Source organism: Gossypium raimondii, chromosome 3 (assembly GCF_025698545.1).
Source record: "Gossypium raimondii isolate GPD5lz chromosome 3, ASM2569854v1, whole genome shotgun sequence".
NCBI classification, from domain to species: Eukaryota; Viridiplantae; Streptophyta; class Magnoliopsida; order Malvales; family Malvaceae; genus Gossypium; species Gossypium raimondii.
This window is the reverse complement of record NC_068567.1, coordinates 52,035,682-52,049,313: the sequence shown is the minus strand read 5'-3', so window position 1 is coordinate 52,049,313 and position 13,632 is coordinate 52,035,682. Positions and strand designations below refer to the sequence as shown.

General features: G+C 32.9%; 1 protein-coding gene across 6 annotated transcripts; it reads left to right on the top strand.

Moving 5' to 3' along the window:
- Window positions 1-7,776: 7,776 nt before the first annotated feature.
- LOC105794640 (uncharacterized) lies at window positions 7,777-11,710 on the top strand. Of its 6 annotated transcripts, none has more exons than XM_012623910.2 (9): window positions 7,777-8,008; window positions 8,758-9,109; window positions 9,197-9,230; window positions 9,344-9,571; window positions 9,746-9,835; window positions 10,599-10,664; window positions 10,755-10,846; window positions 10,953-11,000; window positions 11,297-11,710. In XM_012623910.2, the coding sequence occupies exons 2-9, from the start codon at window positions 8,787-8,789 to the stop codon at window positions 11,412-11,414; spliced, it is 999 nt and encodes a 332-aa protein (XP_012479364.1). In that variant the 5' UTR covers window positions 7,777-8,008; window positions 8,758-8,786; the 3' UTR covers window positions 11,415-11,710. The 6 variants fall into 6 exon arrangements, 4 of the variants coding, with proteins under 4 accessions (XP_012479364.1, XP_012479365.1, XP_052484456.1 ...); XM_012623911.2 differs by lacking the exon at window positions 7,777-8,008 and adding an exon at window positions 8,067-8,263; XM_052628495.1 differs by lacking the exon at window positions 7,777-8,008 and having other exon boundaries at window positions 8,288-9,109.
- The last annotated feature ends 1,922 nt before the right edge of the window (window positions 11,711-13,632 follow it).

The following is a 13,632-nucleotide window of genomic DNA, read 5'->3' as shown; positions in this document are numbered from 1 at the left end:
TCTATATTTTACCATGATTGTACAATGATAAATCAAATATCAAGAATAAGAACCATGATCGAAATTAGATCTTTCAACATCCTAGAGATGAAGTTGTAAAGATGAAAGAGGAATTGGATTTGAGGGACAACTTTGAAAGATTTTAAAGTGAAAAAAATAGAGAATCATCGATCGATGACATGTTATAAAATAAAAAGACAGAGAGTAAAAAGAAAGAAAATGATAAAGCAAAAGAGAGAGCGCATTTTATTGATCAATAAGAATAATATATAATTTTTCTCTAAGGTATATATTTATAAACATAAGAAGTATAAATGAAATAAAACTCTACTTTTTATGACTACTAGAATTTAAAGTAAATCAAAATTTATCTTAATCTTAATGGACATCCACTTAATAACAAAATATTTATAACAAAATTTTCTCTTTCAATTTTTTTGTTTGATTTGTCGACACAAGAAGACCAAACATTCAAGGATCATAAATCATTCTCATTTCTAGATATTAGATTGAAATTTTTGTAACTATGGCTTCTACATAATGCTTAGCCAGGATACCTTTACACAGCTACGAATCTAGGATTTTACTCTATGTAAAAAAAATAGAATGTCAGTAGTGATAATATATCGCAAAGAAAAGAGAAAGAAAAAAAGGAACACGCTGATTTTTAAGTGGAAACCCTTTCGGGGAAAAACCACGGGCAGAGGAGAAGAAAATTCACTATGTCGAATTCGAATGATTACAAGAGGAGGAGACTATGTCTATTTATAAGCTTGTAAAACCATATTCTAATAGGAGTATAGTAAGATTTAAACACCTTATTCTAATCAATATCAAATAGATAGAGTTTAATAAGGTTTAAAAAAACTTATTCTAAAATAAAATAAAAGAAGTGTAGTTCTATATGGATTTTACTTTTATTTTATTTTACCACTGTATTTTATTTAAATAAGAATTCGGGTCACTCAATTCTAACAATCTCCACCTTGACATGAATTCTCAATGAATAAGTTCATCTCGAACTCTCAACGATCAAGTTCTCCACCTCTTCCATAAAGCCCCTTAAGGGTTTAACTTCAACGATGAACACCAACCAAGTTTGAGCAACACTCAAACTTGGTTATAGGAAGTGACTTAGTCATCATATCTGCAAGATTTTCATGAGCACTAATTTTGCTCACAACAATATCACCACGAGCAATAATATTACAAACAAAATGATACCGAACATCAATGTGTTTTGTTCTCTCATGAAACATTTGATCTTTTGTAAGAAAAATGACACTTTGACTGTCACAAAACAATGTACTGATTTGAAGGTCTTCATTGAGTTCACTAAAAAGTCCCTTCAACCAAATGACTTATTTACAAACCTCAGTAATCGCCATGTACTCAGCTTTAGTGGTAGACAAACTAACTGTAGTTTGCAAAGTGGCTTTCCAACTGATTACTCAACCTCCAATTCTAAATACGTAACTTGTGAGATATCTTCTTCTATCAAGGTCTCTAGAAAAATCAGCATGAACATACACAATAACTCCATCTCTAGTTCTTCCAAACTATAAGCAAACATCAGTAGTACCTCGTAAGTATCTTAAAATCCACTGAACTATTTTCCAATGTTCTTTACCGAGATTCGCCATGTATTTGCTAACTGCACTGACTGCATATGATAAATCTGGACGTGAACAAACCATAGCATACATGAGAGATCCCATTACACTAGAATATGGAACATGTGACATGTACTCAATCTCATCATCTGATTGTGGAGATAAAGCCAATAAAAGTCTGAAATGGGCTGCTAAAGGAGTACTAACAGGTTTAGCACTCTGCATATTGAACCTGCAAAGAACTTTCTCAATGTACCCCTTCTGACTTAGGTACAATTTACTTGCTTTTCTATCTCTGAAAATCTACATATCAAGTATCTTCTTTGTTGCTTCCAAATCTTTCATCTCAAATTCTTCACTTAGTTGAGCTTTAACCCTTCTTATTTCTCCTTTATCTTTCGTTGCTATTAACATGTCATCAACATAAAGGAATAGATACACAAAAGAACTATCACTGTTTTTCTTAAAGTAAACACAATCATTAAAGCTACTTCTTTTGAAACTATGAGAAGTCATAAAGGAATCAAACCTCTTGTACCATTGTTTTAGTGACTGTTTCAAACCGTAAAGGGACTTTTTGAGCAAACAAACATAATCATCTTTTTTCTGAGACTATAAAACCCTCTAGTTGTTGCATGTAAATATCCTCCTTAAGTTCTCCATGCAAAAATGCAGTTTTTACATCTAACTACTCAAGCTCTAAATCATGCATGGCCGCAATACCAAGCAAAGCTTGAATAGAACTATGCTTCACAACTGGGGAGAACACATCTGTGAAGTCCACTCTTGGAATTTGACTGTAACCCTTGGCAACAAGCCTTGCTTTATATTTGGGTTTTTCAACTTCTAGAGTCCCTTCTTTCTTTTTAATTACTCATTTACAACGAACAAGCTTTTTACCTTTAGGAAGTTTCACAAGATCCCATGTTCTGTTTTTGTGGAGTGATTTCATCTCCTCTTGCATAGTAAACATCCACTTTTCTGAGTCTTCACAGCTAGCCGCCTTAGAATAATTAGATGGCTCTTGGTTTGCATCTATATCTTCAGTCACATTTAAAGCATAAGCAACTAGATCAACCTCAGTATACTTCTTTGGAGGTTTAATTTCTCTTCTAGTTCTGTTTTTGGCGATAGAGTATTGTGATGATGAAGAAACTCTATTCTGAATTTTTGTACTAGCTTGAGGAGTCGACTCTGTTGTAGATTCTGGATTAATTTGATGCTCCACCTACTTTTGATGTTCTTTATTGGAAGATTCTTTAAGAAATAAGTTAGGTAGCATAGCAATTTCATGAAAAAACATCTCGGCTAATCATAACTTTTCTATTTTCAGGACACCATAACTTGTACTCTTTTACACGAACTTTATAACCAAGAAAAACATATTTAATCGATCTTAGTTTCAATTTTTCATTATCAACATGAACATACCCAGGACACCCAAAGATCTTTAAATCAGAATAATCAGTAGGATTACCAGACCATACAGCTTGTGGAGTCTTTTTCTCAATAGCAATGGATGGAGATCGATTGATCAAAAAACATATAATAGAGGCTGCTTCGGCCTAAAACGATTTCGGTAAGTTAGCATTCAACAACATACATCGAACTTTCTCCATGATCATTCTTTTCATTCATTCTGCAACATCATTTTGTTGTGGAGTATGACGAACTGTCAAGTGCCTCACGATCTCTTCTAACTTGCACAGTTCATTAAACTCATCAGAACAAAACTCTAACCCATTATCTGTGCGGAGGTGTTTTATTTGTTTTCTCGTCTATTTTTCAATCATAGTTTTCCAAGACTTAAATGTGAAAAACACATCGATTTTCTGCTTCAGGAAGAACGCCAAAACTTTTCTAGAAAAATCATCAATAAAAGTTAGCATATAATTAACTCCACCTCTCGAAGGCACTCTAGATGACCTTCACAGATCAGAATGAATATACTCCAATGTTCCCTTCTTGTTATGGATTCCTCTGGTGAATCAAGCTCTTTTTTGCTTCCCAAAAGCGCAGTGCTCACAGAACTTTAGTTTGCAAATTCCTTGCCCATCAAGATGTCCTTTTTTGCTCAATTCTACCATGTCATTCTCACTCATATGCCCTTGGAGCATATGTCAAATTTTAGTAATATCATCATCTGACAAGGAAGAGGAAGCTAAAGCTGCATCACCAGTAATAGTAGAACCCTACAAAACATATAACTTGGCAGTCTTTCTCTGTCATTTCATCACAACGAGGGAACCTTTGGAAATCCTTAAAACCCCATTTTCAGTTGTATATTTGTACCCTTTTGAATCAAGAGTACCCAACGAAATTAAATTTCTTTTCAATTCTGAAACATGTCACATATCACTAAATGTTTTGACACTTCGTCAAACATCTTAACTTTAATCGTTCCAACACCTTCAGACACTGTTTCTTAAGTTGTAAACCAATTTCGATTGGGACTCATGTGGAAGGTGCAGGCCGAACCAAGGATCCAATCCTCACTCACTTTAGAATTGTTGACAGAAGCGACTAGAAGTTCACTATCGTTGTAGTCTTCTACAATATTAGCTTCACGAAATTTTTCTAGTTGTTTTCCTTTTTGATTCGCTGCCTCCCTTTTGATCTTGTTTTGTAGCTTATATCACTCAGATTTAGTGTGCCCTTTCTTCTTGTAGAAGTTACAAGCTTTACCTCTGTTTGAAGACTTCGATCTATCTTTAGATTTACCGCGAGGATTTCGTTCCTGTGTCCTTCCATGATCATTATTAACATTATGATATTATTTCCCACGAATAATGAGATCCTTTTCCTGAGAGTCGGGTTTAACCATAAAATGTTTCATCTTTTTATACGAGGTCAAAGAATCATAAACCTCATTAACTATAAGAGACTCGCAGCTATTTAAAATCATATCTTTAAAGGTTGAATAAGACGGGGGCAACGAACAAAGTAGAATCAACCATAGATTTTCCTTATCATACTGAACCTCCATGGCCTCCAAATTTGAGAGAATTTCTTTAAACACTATTAAGTGTTCGTTCACAGACGCGCCTTCCTCCAAACGATGAGCATAAAGACACTGCTTTATATCAAACTTGCTGGTTAGAGTTTTCGACATACATATTTGTTCCAGCCTTTTCCATAATGCAACGACGGTCTTCTCCTTCATCACATCCTGCAAAATTTCATTAGACAAATTGAGATGTAACTATGTTAATGTCTTTCGATCCTTACGCTTCTTCTCTTCCTCCGTCAGTGTCGAAGGCACCTTATCTATCCCTAGCAGGGCATCTTCCAGATCCATCTACACAAGAACTGCTTGCATCTTAATCTGCCACAACACAAATCTGGTGTTGCGATCCAACAAGGAAATTTCATACTTCAAAGACACCATTACCGTGATTGAGATGAACAATCCGGAAGTTTGGATACCAAATTGTAAAAAAATAGAATGTCAGTAATGAAAATATATCACAAAGAAAATAGAAAGAAAAAAAGGGAACACACAGATTTTTATGTAGAAACCCTTTCGGGAAAAAACTATGGGCAGAGGAGAAGGAAATTCACTATATCGAATTTGAATGATTACAAGATGAGTAGACTATGTCTTTTTATAGGCTTGTAAAACTATATTCTAATAGGAGTGTAGTAAGATTGAAACACCTTATTCTAATCAATATCAAATAGATAGGGTTTAATAAAGTTTAAAAAACCTTATTCTAAAATAAAATAAAAGAAGTGTAGTTCTATATAGATTTTACTTTTATTTTATTTTACCACTGTATTTTATTTAAATAAGAATTTGGGTCACTCAATTCTAACACTCTAAGAGACAAATTTTAAATTGAATAATTTTTTAACGTAAAAAGTATCAATTCTTTTCGGATATTTTTTTCTTATCAAACAAATTAGTTTAATTTTTTTAAAAAGCATGAACGATTTAACTGTAAAAAGATAAAAGAAAAATCAAACTATATAAAATTAAATATTTCTTTCCAATATGTAAAAAGAATAACTAATATTATACTAAAAGTTTTATAAATATAATTATAATTTTAAATTTTAAATTTAAAAACTTAAAGTTAATCTTATTTCTTAATACTAAGTATCCTAAATTAGACTTTCCGATTTTAGGATTATCATTGTTGATATATTTCTCTAAGGCATCCTATTTTTCAAGGATTTTCAAGGATTATCAACCATTCTCAGTGTTGATATACTCATAAGTTGTAACTTCAAAAAAACAGCGTAATGTATAAAAATCTGCATTTTGTAAAGAGATTGAACCAACTCATGTCAAACGAAGTTTCTTCTGGCCGTTAAGAGTGAGACAGCATAACTCTATTAGCATTTCACCAGATAACATGACAGTTTGTTTGGATCCTGGGAAAATGCCTGAGAAGTACGAGCATACAGTCTTTGGGAAAAAAGAAAGATGTAATGGTCCATATTAGATGTAGGAAACGCAGCATTTTCCTAGAAACTGCATTATTTACTTCATTTCCCCCTCAATCATCATCTTACATTTCGAGATTGATGTAGACATCTTTTACGATGAGAAAAAGTTTATGGTTTTTACACGGCAAACTTGCTTGATGGTTGTCATGTTATGTCCCAAAAACAGTGGCCGGCGTTGTTGGAAGAGATTGTCGCGGTTCCTTATTGGCAAGGTTCTTAGAGTGAGATGGATATTTACAGCAATGATATTAACATCATTAAAGCCAAAGGCTATCAGCTGAGCTGCAATTGAATTCTATTTTAAACCATAACAGGCTGGGAAGAATAAGATGTATGATTATTATTACATGTCTGGCAATGGCAATGGCACTGTGTCATCCTCTTCATTTGCTCTCGTACTCTCAACTCAACCTCCTTTTGCTATTGCATTGCATAGTTGTTGATTTAAACGTGAAGTTTATTGTTTGAAGCCTAATATGTGTATGTTGGGTATCGACTCGTATAAACAAAGTAAAAACACACAATATTGTACGCAAAAAACCCTCAAAGAGGAAAAAACCACGGGTAAATGATCTATCGGCTTTTCACTAAATGAGTAAATAAACGAGAGTATAATATAGAGAAAATAAACCTTAAAGTACTAAGCGTACAATCTCAAACCTCAAAAACAAAGTCCTAACTCGGGAACAAAATTTTCTATATATTTACCACGAAACTCTCACCAAAATTCATATGCGACTAAATATTGTCGGCTTAAAAAAATCCTTACTGATTGACATGTTTAAATCAGGGTTACAAAGGCCCTTTAAATAGTTTAGAGGTCTAATTATACTAAAATAATCTTGAAATAATCAGAGTCCTACTGAGAAAAAAAGTTATGTTGAACTGTACAAAAAGTGACTACATAACATCAATAATCGTCGTGACGTGTAAGCTCTCCTTGCCACGACGTTGTCGCCACATCCATTGCCAAAAACTATCGCGTCGTCCTGATGTCGGAGACCTTGTTGTCCCGACATAGAGCCTATTCTGACCCTTCTTCGATTACTCATCAATTCTCTTCTAAGGTGCGTGTAATGTATCCGATAAATACAAGTAACACATCACAATATAAAATACTGCTGAATATATCCTCTCTTTTTTTTTTTTTACATGTTTTCCTTGATAGGGAAAATGTACATATCCTTGCAGAGTTGTAGCTATGGCCTCTCTCTTAATCATTTGTTTTTATTTCAAGTATAGAATGATTAATATTTAATGTTTTTAAATTTTTATTTTTATTAGGGGTGCAATATGTTTTATGGTTTATTGATAATTTATTAAAATAGTTAATTTTAATAAAATTAACATCAATTAATGTAAAATTAATTAATTTTGATTTCACTATATGACATGTTGGTTGTTTAAGTTGATAAATGATTTAAGAAATCTTCATGTGCTACATTTATTATCTAATTTTAAATATTAATTAAAAACAGAACTGATTACTAAACATTGAAATGTCTTAGAAAAAAGAAGAAGGATAGTTGTCTAACAGAGTGATCCAACCTCAGACTTCCATTTTCTTTTTAATTTATCTTAAAACGTGTGCTACTTTTAATAAATTAAAAAATGGTCACATTTTTATTTATATATTTAATTAAATTTGATCTAATTTACTATTAATTGGAAAGAAGAAATCAAAATCTCTACTTCTCTAGTCCTGTGGTTGAGAATGAGATTGCAGATTGTCATTTTTCAGATATCTTTGTTTGTTTCTTCTACTCAGACAATTTGTCCTTCCTTTTCTTCTTCTTCTTCATGGTGTTTCACCTTTATAGCTATTTTCTAATTATAAGTACACACACACACATATATATATATATTATATATTATATCTTAATATACAACCAACCAACTACCTGCCTCAGCCAGCTTCATTAACTGGTTCCCTCCTCTTCAAGGTAAATTCTACTGTGCTTTACTCTTTTTTCTTTTTCTTTTTTAATCTTTTCCCTCTCTTAAACTACGATACAAAGAAGAAGCAAAGCATATTCCAATCATCAACGTGGACTCACTTGCTCGATAAATTCATTCCTCACCATTCTTATTCGTAAATTGTAAACGCCTTAAAACCCCATCTGTCTTTTTCATTGATATCGACCTTCTTTCTTCCATTTTTAATCCAATTTTAGCTTTATGGGAAGAACCCATCTAAAGTAAGGAATCTGACCTCTGTTTTCTTAATCTAAAATTTTATGTTTGTTTTTTCTTTTCTTCTTCATGTTGTTTATAGTTTTAGTTTTAGTATTCCTTCCTCCACTCTGCGTCTGCCTCCTAGTGTCTTTTGCAAAATTCTATAATATTAGCCTGAATTTTGATCATATACATGTGACCGCCTTTCAGGATTGCGGTTCTTGATTTTCTTTGTTTTTTTCCTAGCAATCAAATACTATCCTTTTTTTAAACAATAAGACTTTTCTTTGTTTTTCTTCATAAAGAATTTACTATTTTGGTAGCTGAATATTGCCCCATTGCTTTCAGCTGTTTGGTTTTCAATTTTGATTTGATTTTAAAGAATTACCCTTTTTGAACATCCATGTTGTAGTTAGTTGATTTTTGGGTAGAGAGGCAATCATTTGTTATCTGATAATAAAGAAAGTTATGATAACCAATGGAGCAAGTAGGAGTAATTTATTGAGTTTCTTAACAGGATCCTCAACACATACTTGGCAGCCAGTCATGACTGCCGATACGGCCACCTTAAGTTACTGGTTGAATTGGAGGTTCTCACTTTGTGCACTATTCATCTTAACCACTATGGCTGTGGCAGCAATTATAATCTGGAAATTTGAAGGTAGGAAAAAATCAGAACATGAGGATAGGGACAACGATAAAGAAGCTCCAGGGCATTTATATGAGGATGAAGCTTGGAATACATGTCTCAGAAGCATTCATCCTGCTTGGCTGCTTAGTTTTAGAGTGTTTGCTTTCATCATGCTTTTGGCATTACTTCTAGCCAATGTCGCTATTGATGGAAGTGGCATTTTTTACTTTTATACTCAGTGAGTGATGTATCTCTACACCTTACATATTCCTTTGCTTCTACTTACATACATTTCAGTAACAGTTTTGTTTTTGTTCCTGAACAGGTGGACATTTACTTTGATTACAATATACTTTGGGGTATGTCTCTTGACATTTTTTATCATCTCTATTTGTTCGTTTTAAGTGATGCTCCCTCAGTTTCAGATCGCTAGAGAATCATCCTTTGATGACTTGTTCTGCTACTATTGTAGTTTGGATCAGCAATCTCAGTATATGGATGTCAAAAACACTGGGGAAAAGTTGGTGGTGATAGGGGTGATCATTTAAGCTTAGATTCTGAGCATGGCTCCTACATGCCTCCCATTCTTGGCGAAGCTGCAAATGTGTCCAACCAGTGCAAACATTTTGATGCTCACAGAGCACCTCATTGTCCTCCTAGAGCTGGTGTATGGACTTATGCCTTCCAAATTATTTATCAGGTATGTTTTGTTTACAAATTCTGGGTGAATTGACTGTATGAATTTTGTTTTACCTTGAATGCTGCTCTTTTGTGATTCTAGTGCTCCCTGCTCTTGATTATATCCTAATTATTCTAGTGACATTTTTACTGCCTTTTCACCTGATTTTTAATTTTTTTTGGTGTTTCCGAATAGACTTCTGCAGGTGCAGTAATACTCACCGATTCAGTATTTTGGTTTATTCTTTTTCCGCTCCTAAAATCCAAAGATTATGGTCTGAATTTTGTAAGTATGAAGCTGCAAACTCTAGTTGTTCCTGAGATTTTTCTTCTTTTAGTGGGAACTTTTGTTGCAATATATATGTTTAAACCCCTTTGCTCCAATGGCTTAAATGTAATACATTTCAAGATGGAGAGATCTTAGCTAAGCTAGTTGCATGTAGGAGCTAGTGTACCTTATGAAGCAATGAATTCTGAAGTTAACGAGCAATGAAATACAGATTCTTTTGACACTGCATTGAATTCTGTAGTTGACCATTTGTGCCTAAATATGGCCGCCACAATGCAATATGAACTTGGGAAGGTGATCAAAAAAGCTTCATGGCTAGGGCTGCTAACTTCATTCTTTCATTTCCATTCATTTTTCTTCTTGTAATGTATAGTGGGCTGATAACCTACAATGAAACCATGCATACAACATTACTTGTTATCAATATGAGGACTAAAGTCCATGCAAGTTGTTGGCTGTCTCAAACAATTAGGAGAGTGTTACTTCTAAATTTTGACAAAATGTTTGGTTAAATCTCATTAGATTCCTCCACTTATTCACTACTATCATCACGTCTTAGGTAGGAAATGTACAGTTTCGGTGGCACCTCAATCTGCTGGTCTTCCTATTAAGTAATTTAGGATCTAAAAGAAGGAAACATTTTGCTCTGTTTTCACCTGATGCCATTTAGCTTTCATGTAAGAAGAGTTGAAATGCTATTCTTTTATTTGTATTACATCTTTTTTCTGGGATTTACGTACGTCCACGTTGTCAACTGCAGTTGATTGTCTGTATGCACTCGATCAATGTTGTTTTCCTACTTGGTGACACAATTTTGAATTGCATGGTAAGTTTCCCTTTCTTGATTGTCTTGGTGGCATGCCATTTCTAGTATCGTCTTATCAATAACAAAGCTAATTTTCCCTTTTACTTGCAGCGGTTCCCATTTTTTCGAATTGCATATTTTGTTTTGTGGACGGGCACATTTGTTGTTTTCCAATGGATCATCCATGCTTGTATTAACCTTTGGTAATGTTATATTTCCAGGTTACAGTTTTATCTATAGTTCAAATATTTTACCTCTCTTTTTTGTGAAATGCTTTATTCTCACATTGTGGTACCTATCTCTTTGCAGGTGGCCGTATCCGTTCCTTGACTTATCATCGCCATATGCTCCGTTATGGTACATATTCAATCTTTTATTAAATGTCACTGCAGACTCTGCAGTTATGTTTTGATACACACACACACACACAGTCTTTAGGAAACCAATTGAAGTGAAAATTCATTGAATGGTTGAAATAGAGTCGGCGCTGTAATACCTAGTATCATACTAAAGCAAATGCAAGTTTTAGTTCCTTGTGCTGGTTGTTTGATATGAGCAACTTGTGGTAATCAATCAGTCGTGTCAGTACTGTATTGAACTCAATAAAATGTGCTGCTAATGTGCTCCTCCGTTTATATCTTGGACTGAAACAGGTACTTGGGAGTAGGCCTGATGCATATCCCATGCTATGGCATCTTTGCTTTAATAATTAAACTCAAGACCTTTTCTTTCTCAAGGTCATCACCTGAGTCCTTTCGAAAAAGGACATGAAAAGTGAGATTCCTGGTGTTGAAATTCGGGGATGCTATCAGCTAGCAGGAAGGTTACAGAAATCTAGTGTCTTCATTTTGATGGAAAAAAAAACTAATTGTTCATGAAAGTGCAAGCTATAGAGTCCATGGTAGGAAGTTCTACCAAATATATGATCGAATTTGTGTAGAAACCATTGTCGACATGGTAAATATAGAAGATTTTTAACCTAAGCTATAGATTGTGCGACTTGCATTATATATACATGTAAGACAGGGTTAAAATTCTTCTCCACAGTAATCATTTTCATTCATAAAGACATGTATATTCTTCCCTGGAAAATAAAAATCTGGAGGTAATAAGGTTACAAGAAACTAAATCAGTAAAATATTTTTGTTTTGGTAACAAAAGGAGAAGTCACGAATATCAATGCCTCAAACTCAGGAATTGGTGTTTTGAGTAAGTGCAGATGTTAATGTTACACTATTAACTAATGGATTTTGTCACAGGACAACTAATAGGCTAACCATCTATCTTACTAGGGCTTTTCTCTTGATTTCAACTTCATCGGGAATAACCTATGATCAACAGGCGGAACTCTTCGATCGGAATTCCAGACCTTATAATAAACAAATGGAACTCTTTAAAGGGAATTTTACACCATAGACTTGTTAAGAGACTTAAACCTTTGAATAAACTTCGACTTAATTTTATTGTTACTAATCATCCTCTTAGATACCTATTACATGGATTTATTTATTTAAATAAAAATAATTTTAGACTCATATTGTGGATCTGAGGACGACTTTGCAGGTCTATTTACCAATACTCTGGTGGTTAAGAGTTTTGAAAAATATGTAGAGATAATGAGAATGCGAAATATGACTCGTCTACTTCACAAAAAACAAGTGAGAAATTGTTAAGATCTTGTGCCTAAGTGTAGTCCATTCGTCATTTGTACATTTAGTTTTTCAAACAAATTAAATTTAATAAAATTCAATTATTCACATTAATACCGTTTGTGTTTCTCCTCATTAATTTTTGCACGCAAAACTAAATATAAGCTAATATTGACTCACTGATTACCTAATATTTAACTAATACTAAGTTGCATTACATGGTCGAATCGTAATGCGGTAATACAACTTGTATTAGTAAACCTAAAAGGTCTATAGTCTGATGAGTTGAAATTGAGCAAATTAATTAAATAACTATTATATTGTCTATCAAGTCTACTTAGGGAGATATCTTGTCTTGGATATTATGCTCAAAGTTTCTGGTTCTCATAAAGAGAATTAACTTTCCCACTGAAAGTTAATAAAAGTTTTCTTTCCGTGTGTTTGATTCTTTTTGTTTGAGTCCACACTCAAAGTAATTTAGGGTTTGAGGATAACAGAGAAGATCGTTTGGTAAAAAGTCGAGAAATGACTTAATCGTCTCACACAAAACATAGGTGATAATTCAATTAAAGTTTTATTGCTATAAATATCATAAGACTCGGTTTTAAGAAAAAAGTTAAACTTCTATCGTGTCTAATAACATTGTTTTCTAAACTGATTTTTTGGAAAAATATTTAGTCACGAAAGACATAGCGGGAAAAACAACTAATTAATGTATAGAAAATGTTACAACTTGAGAAGTGATTTAGAAAATTAGTATACAGGAAACTCCACATATACAAAAAATTTCTTAATTGGATAACCAAAGTTCATCTCATATTTTAATTCTATTAATTAATAAGATTAATTACAACTAAGCATATAAGTGGATGGATACCAAACCACCCTACACGTTTCATTTTAACTAAATAAAAATACCTTCGTAGCTTCTATTCATGATCATTTTATATATTTTTGTTAGTTTTATTTGATAATCTTCTTTTAATCCAAACAGTTAGTTATAAGCACTAAAAATAAGTCAAATAAAACATTATAGTTGACATGTTAATCATGTGCAAATTTATATATTCATATAATTGATTTAGGTAACAAATTTCTAATAATTATGGATCCAAAATTAATCATTAAAACTATTAAATAAAGCTAGAAATTCTATCACACTCGCATGCGTGTGAAATCCACCAAACTTTAAATACAGATGTGTGTTTAAAAATAATATACGATGAATAATGAAACATAAAGTTTGAAACTAAAATAACAACACATATGCAATATATACGAAATTAAAATAAAAATAGTTTAACTTGTAAGTAAAAGAAAATGAAATAGGTAAATGCATT